This window comes from Rousettus aegyptiacus, unplaced genomic scaffold (assembly GCF_014176215.1).
Source record: "Rousettus aegyptiacus isolate mRouAeg1 unplaced genomic scaffold, mRouAeg1.p scaffold_m13_p_7, whole genome shotgun sequence".
NCBI lineage: Eukaryota > Metazoa > Chordata > Mammalia > Chiroptera > Pteropodidae > Rousettus > Rousettus aegyptiacus.
Window position 1 is genome coordinate 99,946,350 of NW_023416310.1, and position 24,723 is coordinate 99,971,072.

General features: G+C 37.8%; 1 protein-coding gene across 4 annotated transcripts in view; it reads left to right on the forward strand.

Moving 5' to 3' along the window:
- Positions 1-17,043: 17,043 nt before the first annotated feature.
- Positions 17,044-24,723, forward strand: part of TRPC7 (transient receptor potential cation channel subfamily C member 7) — a 124,191-nt gene continuing 116,511 nt past the window's right edge. For all 4 annotated transcript variants that reach the window (XM_016137714.2, XM_036224735.1, XM_016137715.2 and 1 more), the window contains exon 1: positions 17,044-17,335. In XM_016137714.2, the coding sequence (XP_015993200.1) occupies positions 17,334-17,335 (2 nt within the window). In that variant the 5' untranslated portion in view covers positions 17,044-17,333. The remainder of the gene's footprint in view (positions 17,336-24,723) is intronic.

Genomic DNA, 24,723 nt, shown 5'->3' on the forward strand with positions numbered 1-24,723 from the left:
CCCTTGGAAATATTTATGCTTTGATCCTATTGTAAAGTCAGACTTACCTGGGCCATAAAATAGCTAAAAGTAGTACCTCTCTCCAGAACAGAGTCTGCCTGGGGATCTGACATCATACTTACTGATACGTTTACATATCCTACAGAGATGTAACACCTGCCTGCTGGTCTTCCCTCTGCCCTCTGAGGTCATGCAGAGCAAGGTGAATCCCTTCCACATGGAAGCAGTTCGAATACTGAAGATAATCCCCAAGTCCACCAGGAGACTTTTTAAAAAACTAAACATCCCGGACTCTTCAACTCTTTATCTCATGAGATATAATAGGACTTTTGAGAAGCTGACCATCCACTTCTGTGTTCCTCTGATGTGCCCCCTAAAAATGGCTGTCTATGATTGGACATACAACCACAAGGGCTGTCTGTCCAAACAGAGGTCAGGACTGCCACCTCCTACATCCAGAACTGCATACCACGCACTAAAGCACAGCTAAAAGTTGTGCTTAATTTTCACACACTACTATATCCATCTGAACTTGGCTTCCCCTGAGCCTAGTTTTTGAAGGCCCTAAGATATAGTAGTAGCTCTGTGTGGTAGAGGACAACTTTGCTGATTGAGGAAGTCTCAGCCAACTGCTATCACCCAGAGATTATGACATTTTTAGATGATTCTGCTCCCTACCTCCCAAACCTCCTGGATTCTTCTTCTCATTCCCTTTCCTTTAGGCCTCCCTTTTTCAGCTTCTCTAATCATTCACTAATTCGTTCATTCAAATGTATTTATGGAGACTCTCCTAAATAACTGGTACTCCAGGCTGGGGTCAGAAAATATTAGAACAGTTTAATAATTCTGAAGAAGGTAGAGATTTAACATACATATTTTGAAGTCTTTGGGAATTTGCATAGATCTGATCTATTCATACTTTCTCTCTGTTTATATAGGTATAATTCTACCTTTACTTAGTGCTCAATAAGTGCTTGCTGAATTAATGGTGTATATACATGAGACACACACCTATGATGATCTATAACATGTTCAAATGCCTGTTGTAAGGAAGGCAGTGGAGAGCTACATCCACCTTACTTGGTGGGTTCTAACATTTATGTTTCCATCTTGAAACTGCATTAAAAGAGTTACAAATCAGGTAATTCTCAAGAAAACATCTAAATAAAGAAAGCCATTTGAGATTTTCTCAAGGACATCCTTTATTCTGGCTTAGTTGTTGACTTTAGGGAGTGTTGGGTTCCAAATGGTTTGTTTTAATAATAATTTCCTGAGATAAAGGTTTTTCTTTGATTTCCTTTGTGCTTATGGCATTTCTCTGTGTAACAAATTATTTAACTCTCAGCCAAGAACAAAGAGTGAAGTTGTTAAGTCAATCTATACTTATAGAGTTATTAACAATTATAAATCATTTTAGACCTTGCTGTTAATAGAATTCTCCTCCCCCTATGTATACTGTATCGTTTATCTACTGCTGCATCATACATCACTCCAAGACCCAGTGGCTTAAAACAGCAGCCACTTTATTGCTCACAAAGTACGTTGTCAATGGCTTGTGTTTGCTCCTCATGGGACAACTCAGCTGGCAATAGAAATCCAAGAAAGCCTCATCCATGCATCTGGGAGCTTGGTGCTGGCAGTGGGTAGGCGTTCCTCAGTTCTCCTCCGAGTGACCTCCTTCTCCAAGTGGCCTCTCTGGAGCAAAATGGCCTGAATTTCTTTACATGGTGGCTGGGTTTTGAAAGTGAAAGTAGAAACTACAAAACCTCTTAAGGCCTGAGCTGCAAAATTCCAGAACATTACTTCTACCACATTCTCTTGGTCAAAACAAGCCAGAGGGTCAGTCTACATTCAAAGGGTAGGGAAACAGACCCCATCTCTTGACTGGTGAAACAACAAAATTACCTCGCAAACTGTTGTACAGACACGAGAAGGCATAATTCACTGGATACTATTTTAAAGAATTCACTACATGTAGGATCTTCAAATGGATGAAACGAAATCACTCAGATGAAAGTAAGAGGAAATCTCTCCACATATTCTGGTGAGAGGTGACCTGGAGTATATCACCAAGCCCAAATATGTCTACCAGAATCAAAGCAGCCCTGATGTGACTGAAAAAGGTCCTCCTTGAGGCACACCTTGGGTCCAGGGTTGGCTGTAATGGGGACAACTGTTCAAAGCCCACTGCATGAGTGTGGCAGCCAAACAGACCTGGGCTCAAATCTCAGTTTTGCGACTTGCCAGTCATAGCAAGTTCTCAACCTGTATGAGCCTTTTTGCCCCCAAGCACAAAATGGGTGTAATAGTATTAGAGACCTCTCAAAGGCTTTTTTGAGAATTAAATAAACTGTTTCAGGGAAAGTAATCAACACTAGACATGGTAAAGAGTGAATGCTTAATAAACAATTGCTTCCATTTCACCCAGATGGAAGCTTTTTCCTATAATGAAAATGCTTCTCCTATCACCACAAGCCTGTTGTTAGAAGGCAGGGGGGTTTCCTTGGCTGGGAAACAAGAGTGAGATACAAAATACTGAACAATCTATGTGAACCTGGTCTAGCCAGCCAGAACTATAGGCAGTCTTAGGGCCCTGCTGTGCTGAGCATTAACCCCTCAGCTGCAGGATTGGGGAGCCCTAGGAGACCCCAGGGGACAGGCCAGGGCAAGCAGAGTGGCAGGGGAGACCATCATGGGCTTGGAGCACTGGCTATTTCTCAATAAATACAGAAATATTTCAATGTTGTAACCCCAAGAATGGCCAGAGAGGTGTGAGCCAGCTAAACAGCAGCCCTGTGTAGGACAAAAAGTGCCAAAGCCCCTCTCCTGCAGGCGATTTGGTTAGTGCAGCCAGCTGGAAGGGAAGAGACAAACCTCATCCCCCCTGTCTGGAGTGGGGTATTAAAAGTATCAATACCTAGCAACGATTCAAAACAGAACAAAAGTACTATCCTGCAATTTTGTCAGAGTCCTGCTGCATCCCATAGCCTGGCAGCCGGCAATGGGAGCTAAACAGCAGTCAAGAAACAAGTAAAGATGAGCATCAGAGGGAACAAGTGAGGCATGTCCAAAAGCTCTAACATGGATAGATGCTAGTAAGGCAGTAACACACAGTGTACAGAAACGAGTACCTGAAGCCAGGTCAGCCAAGGTCAAGCTGTTTAAACTGAATAAATGGGAAAAGAAGAGGGTGGGGGTACTTGAGGAATGTCCACACAATCACTGCTAAGTCCAAAAGTCTGTGCTTAGTGCTGTGGGGGCCAAGACAGTGAGACTGCCCCTGCCTTGAAGGGACCTCAGTAACCAGAAAGCTCACTGCCCTGGTCTGAAGTGGGGACATCCAGTGAGGCCAGTGACTGATGGTGAGAAGCAGGAGGCTGGAGGGTGGACTCAGAGAGAAGGGACAGAGTGGAGACTAGAAATGTGCTCTGAGTAAGAATATGGTAAACCTGCCCTGCCTGGACTTTGGAGACCTGGGCAGCAGGGACGGCTATGCTGGGCATTCACCAAGCGACTAGAGTAAAATCTCCTAACCTACCATATACGGTCCTATTTCCCAAGCTTATGATCAAGACCCTCCACAATTTGGTTCTTTACCAGCATCATCCCCTCAAAGTGGAATTGCATGGAATGGGAAAATAAATAGCACATACTTCCCAGGGCAATTTCTACCATTATATAATTCCACAGGTGTGCACGGCACAGAGTGGTGTAGAGGGGGTGCCATTTTCTCATTCCCCAAAACTGCACAGACTAGCAGAGCCCTCATTTCCTTATAAGGTTTTTTGAGAATTCATTGAGATTATGATTATGTACTTAGCTCAGTGTTTGAAAAGAATTATGTGTTTAATAAATGTTCATAGTCATTGTTTTGTTGTTGATGATAATGATGTTTGATCTCCAATCCAAAAAAATTTTCCTTTCCTGTCAAACCAGTTTGCCCACTGCCTGCTGCACATGGAGTGTGCATTTGCCCTTCCAAGGTTCTCACCCGCCGGTCTAGTGCACTCTCTGATAGCTAAAGCCTTCCCATGTCCCAAATTTCTCTTCAGTTCCATATTCTCAGTAAATCTTTCCTTGACAACTCTTGCCTTCCTTTTTGAACCCATAGAACATCAACTGTTATCATAATTCACTTGGAAATTCATCATTCCATGTCTTTTTGCAGACCCCTATTGTAGTTAAACCGAGTGCACTGGACTGCCCTCATACCTTGATCAGTGTGTCTTCGCCCTATCTTAGATGTCCCTGCAGCACCTGGCCCAGTATCTGCCACCTAGAAGGAGTTAGGTGCATTCACTTGGAGAATCACATAAGACATGCTAGTGACATTAATAGTTAAGAGCAAAGTGCCTATGTAAGGTTCTGGAATGATTATTTAAAAAACTGCAAATGAGAGAGAGAGAGAGAGAGAGAGAGAGAGAGAGAGAGAGAGAGAGAATATCAGCATCAACTGATCAAAATGTCCACCTCAGGGTGCCAAGGTGGTTCATGCCTATGTGTTGCTCATTTTCCAGGCTGCTCCCAAATGAAACAGAGTCCCAGTGCATCCCTATGAATTCACAGTGAAGTTCTGAAGAACTGTTTGTTAGTCAAGGGAACGTGGGAGCCTTGGGCCTGAACTGATCCTTCTGAAACTGGGGAGAGATGAACTCTAACTTCATATTCGGTGCTCCTTTCCCTCACCTGGAACTCTATTCATTGAATAAGTATGTACTGAACACCTTACGAAGTACAGAAGAAGACATAGGACCAAGATAAATGAGATATAGACCCTGTCCTAAGAGTCTGTGGGGAGGAAACTTGCACAAGAACAGTAGACTCTGGCTCAACCAAGTGCCAGAACCCACCCACACACATCAGGTGTCAAATGTCCAGAAGGGCACAGAGGAGGCAGAAGGTTCATGAGGACCCCCACTCCATATCCATTCCTTTCATCAACAATCAATCTCTTCTTTACCTTCAATATTCACCCTAATCCCAGCTCCTTCTGGAGTTTTTTCTGAATTCTCCAGCCAGTGATCACTCCCCTGTTAAGATCATTAAGCCCTTTTGGTCAATACCTATAACTCCCAAACTGTCTCACAAAACATTCTGCACAATGATGCTGCCAAAATCCTACCAAAGTCTGCCTCTAGTTTCAGAAGATACTGCAGTGAATGTGAGCCTGGGAGTGTCACTATGGGGCCCTATTTCAAATAATTATGTTCATCAAAGTAGCCACATTAATCAACTGTATAAATGTATAGATTAATTATATAAACATAAAATCAACCTGTATTAATAAAAAGCTTTTAATCTCTTTTAAAATGTATCAGAACTTGTTTGAAAATGGGTCCCACTGCTGAACATAAAACAAAACAAAACAAAAAAGTTTCAAAAAGATTGCTTCATCTGGATGATTAACCCTTAATGTCCTAAAGACCTGCTTGTTCTCATGTTTTCAATATGTGATTACTGTTCTGGAAACTGGGTTCAGTTCCAGAAGCAGCAGAGAACTGAAGCTCAGTGTTCTGTCATGAGAGAGGAATCCCAGCTCTCCTGGCCTTTCCCAGGTCGAGGAGTTGGACCTGTTCACTTTAGAAGAATGCGCAAAGAAACCGAGAAAGGGGTTTACTTCATATTCTAAGGTTTCACAGAGAGGACATTTGCCTAATCCAGACTAACGCTAAGGACTCCTTTGGTTTCGCGGATGCTCACCTCCCCTGGTTGAGCTAGCTCTTCTGAAGCAAACTGGCATTTCAGACCTCCTACTAAGGAGCTGTTGCTGGATTTGCAGGGTCCCATTTGAGGATTATTGGGTGCTGTGGGCCCTCCAGAGTTCTTTCAAAGATAGAGATCAGGCATAGCTTGCCATGATCTACTCTCAGGTATGTCTGAAAACATTTAACATCAGACCTAATTTAAATAAGAGCTAAAATACATTAGTATAGATGATAAGCGCATTCTGGAATTTGACTAATTTTTATTCCTCACTCCTCCACTGATTTGTTGCATGACCTTGGAAAAGTGACATCCTCTTTGTGCTTCAGTTTCCTCATTATTTTCAAAAAGATATTAACATCTGCCTCTTAAGCACTGTGAGGATTAAACAAGACAATATATGTAAAGTGCTCAGAGTGTCTTGCACTCAATAAATGTTAGCTATTTAGTGAAGTTTATAAATTATTTGCTTTTATAAAGTTAAATTAATAAGGTCTCATACTCACTGATCCACATTCTAAAATGCTTTACTGAATGACAGGAAAAGGTTGGTGTTATAGTTTGGCTCTGGGAAATTGCTAAAAATCGCAAGAATACCAAATAGAGTGCCCTGCACATATAAACGTCTTAAGTCGTGTGTTGAGGGGGATTCAGACATGCTCCTCTAGGTAAAGACAAGAGGAGCATGGGAGTGGGAGGCTCAGGGCTCGGTGGTGGTTTTTCTTTCTTTGTACAGTGTACAAAGTTGGAGATCGTATCTAGAGCCCAAAGATGTCAAGATGCTCAGAACTAAGAAGATATAAGCTTTGGAAGCAGAGAAACATGGATTTGGAGCCCGGCTTACCCACGAATTGTGTGACTACAAGCAAGTTACTTAAATTTTATCAATCACATTTTTCTTTCTTATCAAATGTGACAGATAAAAAATAACTATGAGAATTATGAGGATTAAGCCAAAATATGTAAAGCACATAAGCTGGATTTTATTTTTCTTGTGTGATATTAAGCAAGATAACATCTGAACATCAATTTCTTCATAAATACAATGAGAATGAAAATAATCTCTCAGGGTTTTCTTCACACTTTTACTGAGTCATAATTGGCATATGATAAACTACATATATATCAAGTATACAATTTCATAAGTTCTATATACCCACGAAACCACCACCATAATCAAGACAATGAACATATACCCATCACACTCAAATGCCCCCTTGCAGATTTTTGTAATCCTTCTCTCCTGCCTTCTCCATCCTACCCCTACCTAGGAATTCAGGCAACTAACCATTGATTTGATTTCTATCATTCTACACTAGGTTTAATTCCTAGAATTTTAGATAAATGGAATCATACAGTACATACTCTATTTTGTGTGACTTTTCTTCACTCAGTACAATTATTTTGAATCATCTCAGTATGTCATCCACAGTTCATTATTTTTATTGCTGCATGATATTCCAAAGGATGGCTATAGCACAGTATGTTTACTTTTTTGCCTGTGGTAGACATCTGGGTCGTTTCCAATTTGAGACTTCCAGATAAATTTGCTTTGAACATGTACATACGAGTCTTTGGCCATATGTTTTCATTCTCTCAGGTACAGAATTCTAGGTTGATGGTATTTTTCTTTTAGCACTTTAAAAATGCCGTTTTATTCTCTTCTCACTTGTGTTGTTCCTGATGAGAGACTTTCTGGCATCTTTATCTCTATTTCTCTATATACAATGTCTCATCTTCTTCTGACTGCTTTTAAGTTTTTCTTTTTATTATTTATTTTGAGAAAATTTATTACATGCCTTGTTATAATTTTATTTATATTTCTTGTATCTGTACCTCATTTAGCTTCTTGAATTTTTGATTATCAGATAAGGAATATCTAATCTGGAACTCAAAATGAAGTAACAGTTCCACAACCCAGAAGTATTAAAAATAAGGCAACTTATTACTTACTAACAGCCAATCTGAAAATTTTTCCTTATTGGCCCCTCTGGATCAGAGGCCAGAATCATGGAAGGTTCCAGGCAAATATACCTTGTGGAGGGAGTGTCTCCAACCTTTGTTTTTTTGAGTCATTTAAGTACCATAAGGATTTCTATGAATGAGAAATACCTCAGGCAGATTCTTGTGTTCCATCAAAAAGATAGGTTGAAGAGAAAAAAAAAAGAGAGATTGGGTGTAGGAAAATGAAGGAGTTTTAGCAATTTGGAACACCAAATAGAACTTATTCTACCAAGGATGTCGCAAAAATGCTTCCTCAGACTGGCTAAATTTACATAATTCTCAGGTAGCTGTATTCTATAGTCTAGCCTTTTTAAAGAGTTTTAGAGTACTCTAAAAAATCTTAAAGCAAAAAGAAGAATAAGAAGTGGCTTGGAGGAGGAAGTAAAGGAGCAGGAGGGGAAAAGGGATGGGGAGAAAGAAAAAAAGAGGGAAAGGAAGGGCAGGGCAAATGTTCAAGCTTATGACTGCATTCTAAGACCTTAGTTTTGCATATATAACATGAATAATACCTCTGCTGTCATTCCTAAGTCTACAACCAAACCTTTAGAAGAGCTGAAAATGATTCTTCAGATGCACCAGAATGGCCGATATAAGACTTCTTAACATGCCTTTATTATGGTAAGTCATCAAACAGCCTGATGTGGAAATAACAGAGCTAGATATAAAAGGGAAGGTGAATAATTATGTTTCTAAATTACAGACTCTCTATGTCCTTTCAGAGTAAGAAGAACAAACATAAATAAGAAAACTCTAAAACGACTACATGAAGAACACACTCCTGCCTGCTGACAGACAAAACAGCTGGACTTGAGCAATGCAACATGATTTTGGTATAAAGCACTGAATCCTGAAAAAAGAGAGAATCAATACAGATAAGACATGGTGGCATCTCATGACATTGCTGACACAGAGAAACCTCTTCTTGCTATAAACTCATAGAAATGTTTGATAAAACATTCTTCACAAAATATGAAATTTAAAGTTTAATGTGACAGAAAGAAAAGGAAATCTTATGCGTCAGAAATGATAGGCAAAGCAGTAAGGGGAAGCTACTGTCATGGTAGATCAAGGAAGCATGGGACGAGATATAGGTACTAAGGGGCTGAGAGTTGGGGTTTTAAGACACACTCGGAATGCAGGGTCGCATGGGACACAGCTCCCTAGACAGGGATATAGTAACCCATGGGACATAGCAATCATAGGAGATAGAATCCCTGCATTCTAGTATTCCACTGTATAATTACACCAAAATTTATTTGTCCATTCTCTAATCCATAGATATTTGGGTTATTTCTGGCCTTTACGAAGACAGATATTGCTGCTTTGAAGTCTTATACAAGTCTCCTGGTGCACAAAAATAAGCATTTCTTCAGAGTGCATGTCTAGTAGTGAAATTACCAGAGTCATAAGGTATTATTATAAATTGTTTACAAAATGTGGTATTTTTAAATCTTTTTTTTAATTTTTACTAATTGTTGGGTATAAAATAGTATTCCACTGTGGTTTTTTATTTCCAATTGTTTGATTTTTAATAAGACTGACAATTTTCATATGCTCAGGCCATTTGAGGTTCCTCTACTGTGATGTACCAGAATGATTCAATTATATATCTTTAATGTGTAAATGGTCCCAGCATTTATTTATTGAAAAGCTCATCTTTTCCTCCATTGATTTGCAAATCCAATTTTGTCTGAAATCAAGCTTCCAGAGATGAGAAGTCTATTTCTGGGTTTTCTATTCTGATCCATTGGCCTATTTTTCATCCATATGCTAATACCTCATTTAATTACTTTTATAGCTTTAAAATAAGTCTCAGTATCTACTAAGCCAATCCCCTCCACCATATTTTTTCCTTCTGGGAGTTTTGGCCACAATTGTTCTTATGCTGTTCTGCATAAATTATAGAATTAACTTAATTCCCAAAAATAAGCAAAACATCCCGCAACTACTGCACACACACACAGACACACAGATCTGGGGGTTTTTATGCTTTTTAAACGTTTTTTAAAGAAAAAGCAAGAAGACATTAACAGAAACACACGATAATTGCGATATCAAATTATATTAAGGCAAAATGCATCTTTAAGGAAAATAGGGTCTTAATGACGAAAGAAAAATTCACCAGAAAGATATAACCATCCTGATCCAGCATCAATGCAACTACACAGTCTCAAAATGTATAAGAAAAATAAGTAGAACTGAAAGAAGAAATTGATCAAACAACCACCATGGGATACATTAACACATCTCTCTCAGAAACTGATACAAAAGAAGTATGGCAATAAAAGATTTGAACAACAAAATAAACAATATTGAGCCAGCAGACATATCCTACAAGTAGGATAAACACATTCTTTTCAGGCACACATGGATAATCCACAAAATTGACCACATTCTAGACCATAAAAGAAGTTTCAATCAATCAGTAAATACCCAACACTGAATACTCTCACTACGCGGCAATAACAATAGAAACCAATAGCAAAATGACAGCTTTCAAAGTCCATTCGCACAGCTTTCATGATGTTTTTCACAGTTTACCAAGCTCTTGGAAAGAGACCCAGTAAATGGCTTCTCCTATGAGAGTAAAAAAAAAAACAAAATAAAACAAAACAAAAAAAAAACACAACAAAACTTAACAACGTGAGCTATGTTGTCAAGCAGACCCAGACTGGGATTCCAGCTGCACTGCTTACCAACTTTGTGATCTTAGGCAAGTGACACAGCCTTTCTATGCCACTGTTTCCTCACTATCAGAATGGAAAGTGCCTTTCTCATAGGACTGTATGAAAATTCAATGAGGTATAACACAGAACTTGGCATAAAGTAAGACCACATAGAAATATCTAATGTTAGGGGTTTTAGGTTTTATTTTTCATTTAATTTTGTTTAGCTATTATTATTGTTATTATAATTATAATTATACTAACATTTGCTTCTCAATATTACAAGGTGTATTTCTCTTAGTTTTCTATCCTGGCACAAGGCACCCTTTTCCAAACCTGAATCACTGTTTCAGATTCAAATACAGCATCACAATAGAAGAGGCCAAGCAAAATGACTAGCTTCTAGTTTCTTACACTTGGTTTCTCTGTGTTTATGACTCCAAAGGAAACTTCTTTTCCAATTTCCCCATTTAAAACATCCAAAGTGATCATTCAGATGTGACTAACTGCCTTTAACCAAATGTATAAACTAACAATTTTTTTTTCTACTGCCCTTGTCATTTCTTTTTTTAAATCCTTCAAAGTCCTTAATGCATGAGTGTGAGGCTGCGCATATCTGAAATGATGATTAACCAGCAGCAAAGTGACGTGGGTTAAAAATCCTGCTGTCTCATTTAGTCTCCTTGTGACTCTAAACAAATCTGTCTAACGGGGAAAGTCCCTTTTTGGCAGAAGAGTGGTGAGCACTATTGGAGAGCACATGAAACTTAAAAAAACATTTTTATGCACCGTCGGGGCCATCAGCTCTTCTTCTCCTGCTCTGATCCTCACAGCTACCTGTCCCCATGGTGTGCATCTGTGCACTCTTCATATCGCGTCATAAAAATGCAAAGGGAGGGAGGGAAAGAGATGCTTCCTTTATTGAAACAAAGTTCAAGAAGATGTGGGAAGTGTTACATAAAATCAAATTAGCAGGAGTCATGGAGAAGAGAGAGGGTCTGAGAACTTAAAAGTGGGCACAGATCACTGGATGTGCCGCAGGAATTTTCTAGGCACCTCTGGCAATAATGCCAAAGAGACGTGAGTGATGATGGGTACGAAAGTCTCAAAACGGATATGCCAGGAGATAATGGTTAAAATATAATGTACATATTCAAGGAATAAAATATTACTTTCCTGGTAAAAATCATGTCTTCAAAGATTTGATGATATAGGAGTAAGTGTAAAATAAAATTTAATATATAATTAAAAAAATAAATTAGATAGATAAGCAAGTAAGCTAGCACACATACACTACAGTGTGATCATTATTTTCTTCTTTACTCTGTATCTGTCTCATTTTGTACTATAAACATGTGCTACTTCTAGTGTCAGAGGATAAACACCCTATGGAGGGTTGTGAATATCAAGGCTAAACTAAAAACTAAACTGAAAAAGAGAAATTGCCTATATTTCATTTTCCCACACAAGGTCATGGACTCATTAGAGAGAGACTGTGCTTAATTTGTCTTTTTATCCCAAGTACATAGACCAGATCTGTACTTGGAAATACTCAGAGAATGTCCATCCAAGAGAAAGAATGACTATACAAATACATGAAGGAGTGAAGAGGGGTTTGGATTTGGTGCACAATAAAGTTCGTAAGCAGGAGTATGATGAGAAGAGTGTAAACAGTACATTAAATAAGCACGAACAGGGGGATGCGACCAAAATGCACTTTATTTTTTCCCTACTGTCCCTCTAATATTTTCCTTATTGAAGTATAATTAACATACAATAAAATACAAATACTTAAATCAAATATTACTTACTGTATCTCACAAGGTTCAGTCAAATAAGTAAAACCACTATGACAGATTAGATATATGAAAAGATGAATCATAGGAAGTTGACTTTACACAATTGATAGAGCGGATTAAATAGTCTATATGAAGCTATTCTAGCTGCTCTGATACTTGAGCCTGAATCTGAAGATGGGCCATCTGAAAGAGAAGACAGGTGTGAAATGGAGGAAGCAAAGAAAAACTGGAATCTATGAGGATAGGTACAAAGTACTATTACCCACTAAGACTCACTACCTCCAAACTCCCATTTTGACAATGGAATTATCCTGCAGGGGAAGACAGCACCTTCATAACAGAGCGAAGCACATGTCTGGCCTAAGAGTCAGAGAAGCTGAAGGCAGAAATGCAGCAGGAGCTAGGGGTGAGCCAGCATATCAGCTATAACATGTGGCAACACACAGTGGGCTGCAGCAACACCTTGGGCCTTGCACTGACCTAGACATAAGGATATGGCTGCTGCTTCGCTTCCACCTGTCACATCCCCTTGCAAAATGCTTCCCATAGCCCAAGAGATTTAGAATTATGCAGGGAAATGAATGCTAGGAATTGTAGAATTTCAGCTACGTTGACACGATATAAATCCACCAAACCTAATTTTGAGGGCAGATCCAGCACAAGAGGGAAGTGATCAGATGTTCTACCTGAGAAAATGTTACCTTAGATTTTCTCAAAGCACCTCTTGGCATTATTCAAGCAAAGACTCAATTTTGTAGGTTGTTTTTTTTTTTTTTTTTTCAAAGAAACAATGCTATCAATACTTGATACTGGGTTTATATCCATTACCTTAGTTAATTCTTATGGCAGTCCTATATTACTCTTATTTTGTAAACAAATGCATTGAAGTTTAGAGAAGTTAAAAAGCTTACCCAAAGCTACACAGTAAGTTGCAAATCTAGAACCCAGGTCCCTCTGATTCTATAAGTCCTTCTCATCACCTATTCACTCTGCTGCTATGGCACGGTTTGAAAAAAGCTTTTCAATCACTACTTTTATGAAAATCTGAGAAGAGTGAGATTCTTCTATATTGCATTGGTGCAGCCTTTCTTTTTCCTAGGCAGATACTGAGAGTCAGAGACCCATGGAGAAATACAACAGGAAGGAAGCCAAAAGATGGTCTATCCCTCAAAACAAGGAAGGAGAGGAGATTAGAAAAAAAAAAAGATTAAAAATGCAGAAAGGAAATTAGAGAGGAGAATCACAGATCTGTAAAGGGAATACTCAGCAGAACTAAGGTGGGAAGAATTGGTGTATGAGCACAGGAAGGAAAGTGCTCGTGCATTTTCAAAAGGAAAAGAGGGATTTGTCTAGTAATGAGCAGCTCAAGGTAAAGTCAGGAATTTTAGTGAGAGCTGGAGAAAGAAAAGCAAATTGTACAACTCTCAGTCAGACCTCTGTAACCTATCACTGTCATGACCAAAATGACCTTATCATTCCTCCAGCTTGACTAAACTTTAGATAGGCTTCCCTTTCCTTAGAGCATTTACTTCAGAAAACTTGTCACTGTAAAACCTTTCTCTGCTTCTTTGACATATAAGCCTTTAAAAAGCTTCTTACTAAAGTTATATGACAATTATACCTGAGGGAGGGGAAGCAGGGAGCTTCTTACCTGTTTTACAACCCTGTAATGTCTTTCTCAAGGACTTGAGAGGCATCTCTTTGAAATATAATTATCAAGGGAACTAGAATGCTTATTTCCTAGTTTCTGTGGGGAGATAGGAACCTAACTTCCCATGGATACACTGTTCCAAGTTATAAAACTACTTCCTATCTTGAAAACTCAGAAAGTTTACTGTTCCTTTGGGTAAGGCCAATTAGCAAACACAGGTGGCCTATAATCCTCCCCACTTAGCATCCTAGACCTTTGAAAACATTCTAGTCTACAGCCATGCTACTCTGAACAAGCCTGATCCCTTCTGAGCTCATAAGCTAAGCAGGGTCAGGTCTGGTTAGTACTTGGAGATGGGAGACCACCTAGAAAGACCAGGTACTATAGATGTAAAAAAAAAAATTTTTTTTAATTAAAAATAAAAAAAATAAGGGATTGTAAATTTACAAAGTCTTTGCAATCTGTGAGGTCAACCAAGGGTTGCCTCGCCTAAAACAAACAAACAAACAAAAACATTCTAAACCTTTAAATCCAGGAAAAATAGAAGGCAGTAGAAAAAGAAGAAGACCAAATATGAGATGGATTGATTCCATTAAAAAAAATAATGGGCATGAATCTGAGTCTACAGGAGCCAAGCAGGGCTGTTGAGAACAGGCCATTGTGGACATCACACATTCATTGGGACATCAGAAGTCAGGGCTGGCTCAGTGGCATGTAACACACATCTTTCTTTCAGCAGAGTAGAATTCAGATTGAGTTCTGGCATCCCAAAGGATTCAGTCACTTGAAACAGACTTTTATACATGGCTGCAGTTTCTAAAACAATGTGGTCTTTCAATAGACAAGAGCAATGCTTCTTCAAAGTGTAATTTATGAATCATCTATATAAGAATCACCAGAAATTTGTATTTTTATATTTTCAACAGGCTGGTTAGGTGATGATGGAACACACAAAGTCTGAGAACTACAGATCAATAGTATGTTCGCTGTTCGGTCATAGAGTGAGCTGTTAAGTAACAATGAAAGCTGACATGTGCTGAGCTCTGACTATGAGCCAGACATTGCTGTAAGCGCTTTATGTGAGTTGTCTCATTTTATCCTCTCTATAACTCTACAAGTGAGAAATTGTTCTTACTTTCATTTTACAGGTGAGATAACTGAAGGACAAACTTGGGGAATGGAAAATTTCGAATTAAAACACAAGAAGTTTGACTAGAAGTGGTATGCATTCTACTGTGAGCCTAGGAGAAAACAAAGCTCAAGACCTTACACATGAACCTTAGACAGCTTTTAGTCCAAAGAGTTTTAACTATTGATAGTGAGGACCTAATTACTTCTGTGTCTTACATATTGAAAATATTTTTCATATATGTAACATTTTTCAGATTACAAGTATTTATGATATCCTCTAGAAGTGATACAGCTCTCTACTAATGTGGATGCTTAGGACAGAACTGTCACTAAACATCGTCTTATCACTTTTGAAGAGCTGTCTGTTCCAACTCTGACCAGTCTTCAGTTAACATACCTGTAAAATAATCAGTTCACTTCCTCCAAATATGACTTCTTCTCCATCACTGTCAACTAAAAGCTACAACATAGTATTTTTAAGAAAACATTTTATGATTAAGAGTGCTTTCTCTATACTGCTTCACTAATCATGATGATGAGGATCCCAATCAAAGGGATATTATCAGTGTCACTGCTAATCTTCTAACTTTGTGCTTGTGTAAGACACTTTTGTTGAATTTGCATATTTTGTTCAACTCTTCAGTGTAATACTAAATAGCTCTTAATTACATTTTATTCTAATAAGTTAAATGTATTTGTTGCTGATTCCAATTTTTTAAAAATTCCCTTGTGCTTCAAGACTAAAGTGGTTTAAAGAAAAAGTCTTAATTTTAAGAAAATTTCTTTTCAAAAAGTATTTTATCCAATAAAGCACAATAATTAACGCTGAAAAGCTTGTATAGAAGCTTATAGGAATAAAATTAGTTTGTTGTCAAGCTTTTTAGAATTTTAACTAGAGAATTACTTTAACCTCTCTTCAAACTTAGTATACATCTCTTAAATGCTAAATCTTCTGGGTGTTTGTATATGTTATTTCAATTAATTATCACCACACATTTGGAAAAAGGCATTATTACCTACCATTTACATGAGAAGATTGAGATCCAATGAAGTTAAGTATTATGCCCAAGGTCACACAGCTAATAAGTAAATCAAAATTCCAGGATCTTCCCCACACACCAGATTGTTTCCAGAGAAAACACTAGTAGCATATTAATGAACCAAATTCAATCTGATTTGCACATAAACTTAGAATGGTATTGTGCAAAATACATTATAAGCCAACTCTTTAATCCTAAATATTGCATCTGTACACAGAGGTAGCCTTTACAGACTGTCATTTGTTAATCCATAAGTTGATTTCAAAGAATAAGCACTCTAATTTATTGTTCAGTGACCCAGGTAGATCCTGGGAGCAATCCTAGTTTCTCTCATACAGGCAATATTTCAATTAAGGAGGTTTCTCTCCAATGAGGCCATCAAAACACCTGAGTGTTTAAGATTCATAAACCATTTGTTAACATAGCAATTGGTGAGAGTGGGAACTGCGGGGGAAAATGGGTTTCTGTATTAGGAGTTTCCTTTCATGAAATGGAAAGTTACAAATGAAAGCTAATCCTTTTCAAGTTTTCTTCTAACATCAGATTTGACCTACACCACTGACTCTTCCTGATCCTAGACAATGCAAAAACATATGAAACAAAAGGGTAAAGTTAGAAGATGCATCACACACAGAAGACAAAGTGGGGTGTGACCTTAAAGCCTATTAAAGGAAAGTACTGCTGTCATTATTCAGGTTCCTCTGGTTTTAGTTTTCTGAATTCCCTCTCTCTGTAAACACACACAGACACAACAGGTAGAAAAACAGTTCATTTCTCATTTTTCATTTATTTAAACAGATGAGTATTCTGCCTCCGGAGCCAAAACCTGCTGTCTTATATAATTAAGGTGTGTGCGTGTGCGTGTGCGTGTGTGTGTGTGTGAGAGAGAGAGAGAGAGAGAGGGAGGGTGGGGGCGTGCTGTTCTGGGGCAGGAGGACGGCAGGTAGAAATATGATGAGCTAGGCAGAGTTGTTATCTCCCTTACAAAGCTACTGTCTGGGAGAAGGGGTGGGGACTATGCCAACCCATTACCACACCACATGCCAGCTTCGCACACAATCCTTCTCCGTCATGTTCCCTGGGAAATTTTCCCCAGATTAGAAAAAGAACAGTAAGGCGGGTCTGCTTCAGAAGGCGAGTTTTTACCATTACAGCACAAAGGACAGCTGAGCGCGCTTTCACATCCTCGCCAACTCCGCTCTTGATCAGCTCTTATAGTTCAGCACCACGGAGAGCGGCACCTCCTAGGCTACCACCCATGGGGAGTCAGATTCCCCGGACTCAACACCGGATTCCGGTCATCTAGAGGAGGGAGACAAGCCTGCGTATTTCACCGTCAATGTAAGCAGCTATGATGATTCTTTCATATTGATTTTTCCAGTAGAGGTTTGTTTTCACGCTGAATTATGGAATTAAACTTTTATTTATTAGCCCTCTCCCCCTTCTGCATTGCTTGGATTTTTTAGATGTAAATTTGGATCTGAAATTTTTCTTATTTATTGAGTTGGTAGAGGAATTTTTTTACTTTTCATCAAAAGTCTAAGTTTACAAAGCCATTTAGAAATAGATAAATTCTGGTAGCCCAGTCCTTTTGTGCTGGAGTGTAGTTTTTCTCCTAGAAGAGAGTATACACGTTGTCTCTTCTACTTCACTACCAGCAGCTTAATTTGATTTTTTTTGTGTGTGGTTGCATTTACCTTAATATAAATATGAGAATGGGAAGAGGAAGAAGGCTATATTCTAACAAGTAGCCACTATTAAAGAACTACAGATGAAAAGAAAGAGATTATTTTTTTTTCCTTCTCTCTATTGAAGATATGTCCTTTAGACATCTATTTAAAACTAATATGCTCCTAATAAATGAGAGATAATCTGGGCAGGGCTTTGACATAAGCTTTGAAACTCTGGAACACAGAACCTCCTTCTTCAAGTATGAATTTGTAAATTCACCTAAGTTATGATTGAGCAGACATAACCAAGATGCTATTGCCATTAATTGTAATTTAAAGGTTTAATGAATTCAGGTAGATTTGAAAGAGGCAATAATGATTGACCCTGTCTGGTGACGCTCCATGAATTTTTGACTCAGAATGCCACCTGCTGGTGGGTTCTATTTCTGAAGCACTGAACACACATCAGATTTATGAATGAATTCACATTAAATCCATAATATTCATTATGGATATGACTGAAATGCATTCTCTAAGATCTTTTAAACAATGACATTGGTTCAATTATTTAACAACTTACCAATGCTCTTTGTCACAATTATAATTTCATAAAAACTTATTTCCAAAAACACTTGCTCCTAAGCTTAGGGGCATGTAGACTAGCTAACTCCTTTAGGCAGTAATTAACCCAGAAAAAATCAGAACTATGTAGAGCCTCATTGAGGCTAATTGAAGATGCATGTTGTATCCTAGACAAGAGCCACCAGGATCTCTTGCTTATTAGGAAAAGCAATCAACACTTCCTCCCCTAGATAAATATTAAGCATACTTTTTTCAGTATTGTCATTTCACAATTTAAGGATCGCTCTTACTTTCTTGGCAGATGTTCATTTCAGACTCTTCTGCCACAGAGGTCAATGAAACAATTAAAAGTTTACACATATTTATTTTATTATAAGACAAATATTGTGGGAGAAAATATAACTATTAGAACTTGTTTAGCTCTAGCTGCAGCTATACACAAAATATACACATTTGTTTTCATAACTCCCCAGTTCTAAAGAGACAAATAAGAATTTTAAAAAAAGAATAAATAAAAGGTGCAAACACAAAGTACTAATTATACTTGAATGGTTAATACATAACGTAGTTTGAAAAGACTGAGAACCTCTTCTCTAAATAATGTTTAGAGAAATGATGATTTGGTGAAAAATAAACTGCTGATGAAATCATTTATTAAAATTCAAGAACACTAGATAATATTTTCAATCCATGATGCAATGGGAAAAAAATATTGCACATCAACAGAACTTTTTGGAAAGTATATCTACCTCAATATAATGTAATGAGAAGCAGAAGGATACTTTGCTTATTTGCTATAGGACCTTACTGGTAAGGTATATGAGCTCATGTATAATCAGAAGATAATAGGTGGATATCTTTTTTCTTTTATCCAAAATATGTGTGTTGTAGAAACAAATTATCGTCACTAGCTTAAATGGCAACCTGAATGCTTTAGAGCTACAATTATTACAATTGTGTTAAGATAAAGTAATTAACATTATCCAGTGTTACTACAGTGCTTACTTGGCACTGTAATTTATATGCACTATCTTACCTCTACTTGAACAGAATAAGAAAGATGATATTTAAAAATGAGTTGGATGCCTTTGAAAATATATAACAAAAACTTTAGGAATATTATACAGAAGTGGGAATGCCTCAGTTTTCTGCCCCAGTCATCCCAGGGACTTAATACATATACTCTCTAATATTAACTGTCTCGTCTAGCAACTTATGGGCCATTATTTATAGTAAAGCTAATTGGAAAATAATTTTGCCTTGAAACTTAGCTACAAATAGGAAATAGTAGTTAAAACATTATATGACTCCTACACTTATAAGGAGGCTACTGATAAACATTAATACCTCTGTTTTATTGGTCTTCTTTAATGACCAACCCAAATTCAAGTATTTAAGAATTTTTTAAGTTATTTAACCATGCACCATATGCCAAATGTCAGGCATAGTAGATGCCAGGTACATACACCATATGAACAAGTAATATTCCCCTGCCCTCAAGGATCTTGCACTCTAATGGAAAAATTTAGTCTAAAGAAACTTAGAAAAAAATGCAGAAGGAAAGTGCAGAAGCAGCATCTAACCAACAGCATGGACTTTGAAATCAGGTTAGACTCTAATTTTCTACCACTCACAAGTTGTTTAGCCTTGGCAAAAGTGGTTAATTTATCTGAGCCTCATCTATTTAATGGGAACGACAACAGCACCTATATCATATAGTAGTTTATGAGAATTTACAATGATAACACATGTACTCAGCATGGTGCCTGCAATGTGGTTAATGTGTGATAAATGCTAATCATTGTGATTAGTCAGTGACAAAATAGCTAAGCTTATCATATGAGTTGTATGAACTTATAATAATTTATATAAAGCATTTAGTGCAGCGTCTGGCACAGGGAAAACATGTAATATATGTTAACTATCACTATTCTGTAGTCATTTAGAAAAACAGCCAAGCTTAAAATATCAGTATAGAATGAAATGTAAGCCAATTTATAATCATTTACGTAAGTGTATTAATATGTAAAGTTTTGATCATTATTGTCATGAACATCTGTATAAGGCTTTACAGTATCCAGTACATTTGATATATATTATTTCATCCTCGCTGTGGTCCTGAGGCCAATGGCAAATAGAATTTATTAATCCCTTTCCATTGGTAAGGGAGCTCAGGTTTAGGAGACTCCAGATCTCTTGCCTATTTCATCACTGTTGCCCTGGACTAAAACTCAGAATATATACACTAAGAGAGTATGCGCAGACCAGAGCTGGGTTTTCCTGGGTGATTGATATGACTCTTGGATTTTGTTTAGATCTATGCTCAATTGTGAAATGTTACAGGCTGCATTGGTTTTAGGCTTGAATAATTTCCACAGAGATCTGTGGTGCATGTAGCAATTTTTTCAAAAAAAAAAAAAAAGGCAACAAATGTCTCTAAAAAGATATTTCATTAAGTGGCTTTTTCTTCATCAGTAATTAATGACAATCCCTGTCTCTAAAAGGCTTTATGGTCATACTCATTTGCAGCTGGACGTAGTATACAAAATTCATACTTTTCATGGATCACTGACATCTGGCTTCCTTCAGACTATCTGATGCATCTGTAAGAGCAGCCTGATAAAAATAGCAACCAAAGGATTAAGAGGAAGTTTAATAATCAGTCCTCCTCTCAAATACAGTTTTGTTTCCATTGGAACCCTTCTTCTCAATGACATCAAATGTCAAGGTATGCATTTATAGAAAATGAAAAACACAGGATCTTAATTGAGGTGTTTGATGAGTTTGATCCCTCATTATCTCAATAATATATGCAAATAAAAAGGCATTTGCATTCAAAGTTCATTTTTAAGGAAAATATTAAAGTATGGGCAATCAAATGCTAATTGCACTTTAGGAAGAATCATTTTGCTTGTCATTGGACCTAAGACTGTGACTAAATCCCTGGGGTCCAGCAGAGCAACACATTTGATTCATGAGTGTGAGCTTTGGACACCAGCTACTGTGGACCAGATGACTTCGTCTTTTTGACATATCTTTTGTGGATTCTTTCCAACCCATGTGAAACATATAACTAAAGTCTGACTAAGGTCAAGATTAAATGACAAGGATATGGTGGCTACATATATTCTTAGGTGTACAAATATTTAAATGGGGATATAGTGAGAGGTCAGTAAAAGGGTACAAACTTTCAGCTATCAGATGAATAAAGTCTGAAGATCTAATGTGAAACATGTTGACTATAACTAATAACACTATTACATAATTGAAATTTGCTAAAAGAGTAGACCTTAAATGTTCTCACTACATACATACATACACACATACATACATACATACATACAATGATAAATGTGTTAACTAGATGATGAGATTCCTTTCATTTTGTCAGTTATCCCTTCCTAAACCTAAAAAAATTAATGTTTAAAAAGTGTCATTAGAGGGATATCAGAGTAAGAGGGAATCAGAGCTAATAAGAAGCCCCTAGTAAGGTAAAAGGCCTCCATCAATATCTGAATCAATTCATGTGGCTCCAGGGTCTGCTGTGAAATCCCTTATGTTAGAAGCGATCTCACTGAGTAGCATGTCTCATTATATGCTTATATGCATACATGACTTGAAGCCCCATAAGGTTTCATCAATGCCAAATTCTGCTAGAAAAAAAGCAGAATTGGCAATTCTGTAAACATTCAAATGCGTCTCAGGGCTGAGGTTTTAAAGGCTGGGAAAAAGATGCTTGTTTATTTCTTACTACATCTGGGTGTCTGCTTTGAAGGTCAGTCAGAAAAATGCATGTCAACTGGCAAGGACATTTTAATGTCTGATAAACACTAACCATACATACATATTTTTCTTCGATAAGATATAATTATAGAAACATATATATTTAATGCTCTACTCTTGTGCAGAAATTATTTTCCCTAAGGTTTAGTCTTTTTGCTTCATCTACCTAAGATTCTCTACCTAAAATAATAAGAATGTTAATATTTTGCTTTTAAGTTCATTTAATGAGGGGAATTAACAAACAATGTTTCAACATCCTTTAAGTTTGTAGGCTGTAGCATCTATGATATTTATGTGGAGCCTGAATTTAGATTGAGTACTTATGTATTCCTTGTGAAATGTTTCTCTACTCTGATGTGGTTCAGTAGTTATTATAGTTCCTTTGAATTAATTTCCCCATGGCTTGTTGCTGTGCAACAGTTGTGTACTTTGACCTTGGAGTATGACCTATTCTCCCTCTTGAGCAGACCTCTAATGAAAAAGTGACATAGATTCAAGCTTAAGCTCCTTCTAGAACAGCTGCCATTTCATCTGACACACTGCTCAGATGCTCTTGAGTGGAAACTGTCTTTTCTTGGTTTGAGTCGTGATGTCCAAGTCCAGAGAGGTGCTCCTGAGAAGGACAGAAGCCTCATCATAGGACAGGCTGAGTAATTCTATAAAAAGGATTATTAGTCTTTGAGGGGCTCAATTCCCACGTAAGTCTGTGTACTTAGATGACAGACCTTGAAAATTAGTTCATAACATCCTCTGAAACAAGGTCCTTTAGGGATACAAATGAGATGACTGCTTAGCTTTCAACTCAGTCATTTTCTCTCCTTTTGAAAAACCTATAATGATAAATGCCTGCACCCTATTTGTGATTCCCTCTATTCTGAAAAGGTCTTTTATGGACCCCCCCATCTATGGTCTGCTTTGACATCAGTGAGTAGTCTCTCTCTCCAGAATACAGAACAGTTGAGAGTAATGGGCTCAGAAGGAGTTCATGAACTTGAATCCTAAGAATCTTTTCCCCAACAATCTTCCATCAAAGTGCACTTTAGAAAAGTGGTTCCAGTTCAGACACTCCCTAAAGGATCACAGAACTCTCTATTGGGATTTATTATCCACAGTGCCTTCTGAGGGAGTTGCCCATCATTATTCCTTTACATTTTTCAGCTAAAAAGCTGCTCCACTGAATAATCTAGCAGTTTTTCCCAAGAAGTATGACTCTGGCCTAAGCAAGATGAGAGTACAAGCTCTGACCTCAGAGTCTTTGCTGTATACCAGAAAGGGCCCTACAGAAGCTAAAAGGGTCTGAGCAGGTCAAAAGGTAAAATGAGCAGAAAACTAAAGCAAGTCCAATTTTTTTTTTTAATTACAAGACTGAGCAACACTACTATTAATATAGAAGTCCTCCTCTGTAATTATTTTTTACAGATGGCTTAAGTGAAACACTGAGTATTCTTAACACATAGAGACATGATCAATAACAAAAAGACAGTTACGGAACACGGAAAATAGTTCAAAACAAATCCCCAAGTAAGTACTCTTTAGAACAGATACTCTCTTATCAAAATGTATGCCATTCAAATATTACTTGAGCAATGTGAGTTGGGGTAGACTAAAAAAGGAGAACAGAAAATATGGGTAAGCTCAACTGGAGATCAGAAAAGTTTGAAATGATCAAGTTTGTAGAGTGTTTGGGAACATCTGGTCCAGACTCTCTATTTTATACTTAACGTATATTGAAATGGGGACCTGCTCAAGGTCTTAAGGCTAGCTGGAGATGGGGCACCTGGCTCAAGCTCACATTACACTACGACTATTATTGTCTCCGTTCAGCCATTTTAAAACCCTGGCAAACTAAAGGTTAGGTAATTTGTCCAAAGTCACAGGCTGCAAAAGTGGAGCCAGGATTGCAACTCTAGGCCTTCCAACTTCAAAGCCTGTCTCTCAGCCTCACTTGTCACAGGATCTTCTTTTGACGTAAAGACAATAATAGTATCTACCTTATAGGATTCATAGAAGAATTACACAAGTAATACGTGTAAAGTATATTAACTTCTTAATATAGTCCCCAGCATATGATAGATGCTTACTAAATGTTACCTGCAAGTACAGTCCCCACAGAGAATACAGTGGATGTAGAAACAGAAGTGTGTGCCGTGCTTGCATGTTGTTGCTGTTTTGTCATGGCGTGGGAGCTCATTAGGAGCGATTCACCTGAACCAAAGGCAGCAGTCTCCATGGTGGCCATCTCTATGGCACAGCCCTTGTTGAACTAGGCATACCAACAGACAGAGGACAGAATCAAACTAGCATCAACTGAGCACCTGAGCACTTTCTACACACACATCAACTCATTTAATCTTCCTATGGACCCTACAGCACACAAAAGGTTATCTACATTGGACAGGTGCAAGTGGAGAGAAGCGTTATATTAAAAGTACAGGGAAGTCAAGTGATCCACTCAATTTTGCACAAACAGAAATACAACAAACAGCCCTTGACCTGTGTTGGCCACATCAGTAACCCACACCCGCCACCTCCATCTCCCATTATACTCCACCTAAACCCGTATTTCAGCTCTGCCACCAATCCTCTACCCAAGGGGCAAAGGGGTAGAGATGCTGGATAACTAAATCAATATTATTCAGTTTGAATAAGAATAGTTCAGGTTATCCAATTTGTCTTAATTTCAGGGATAAGACA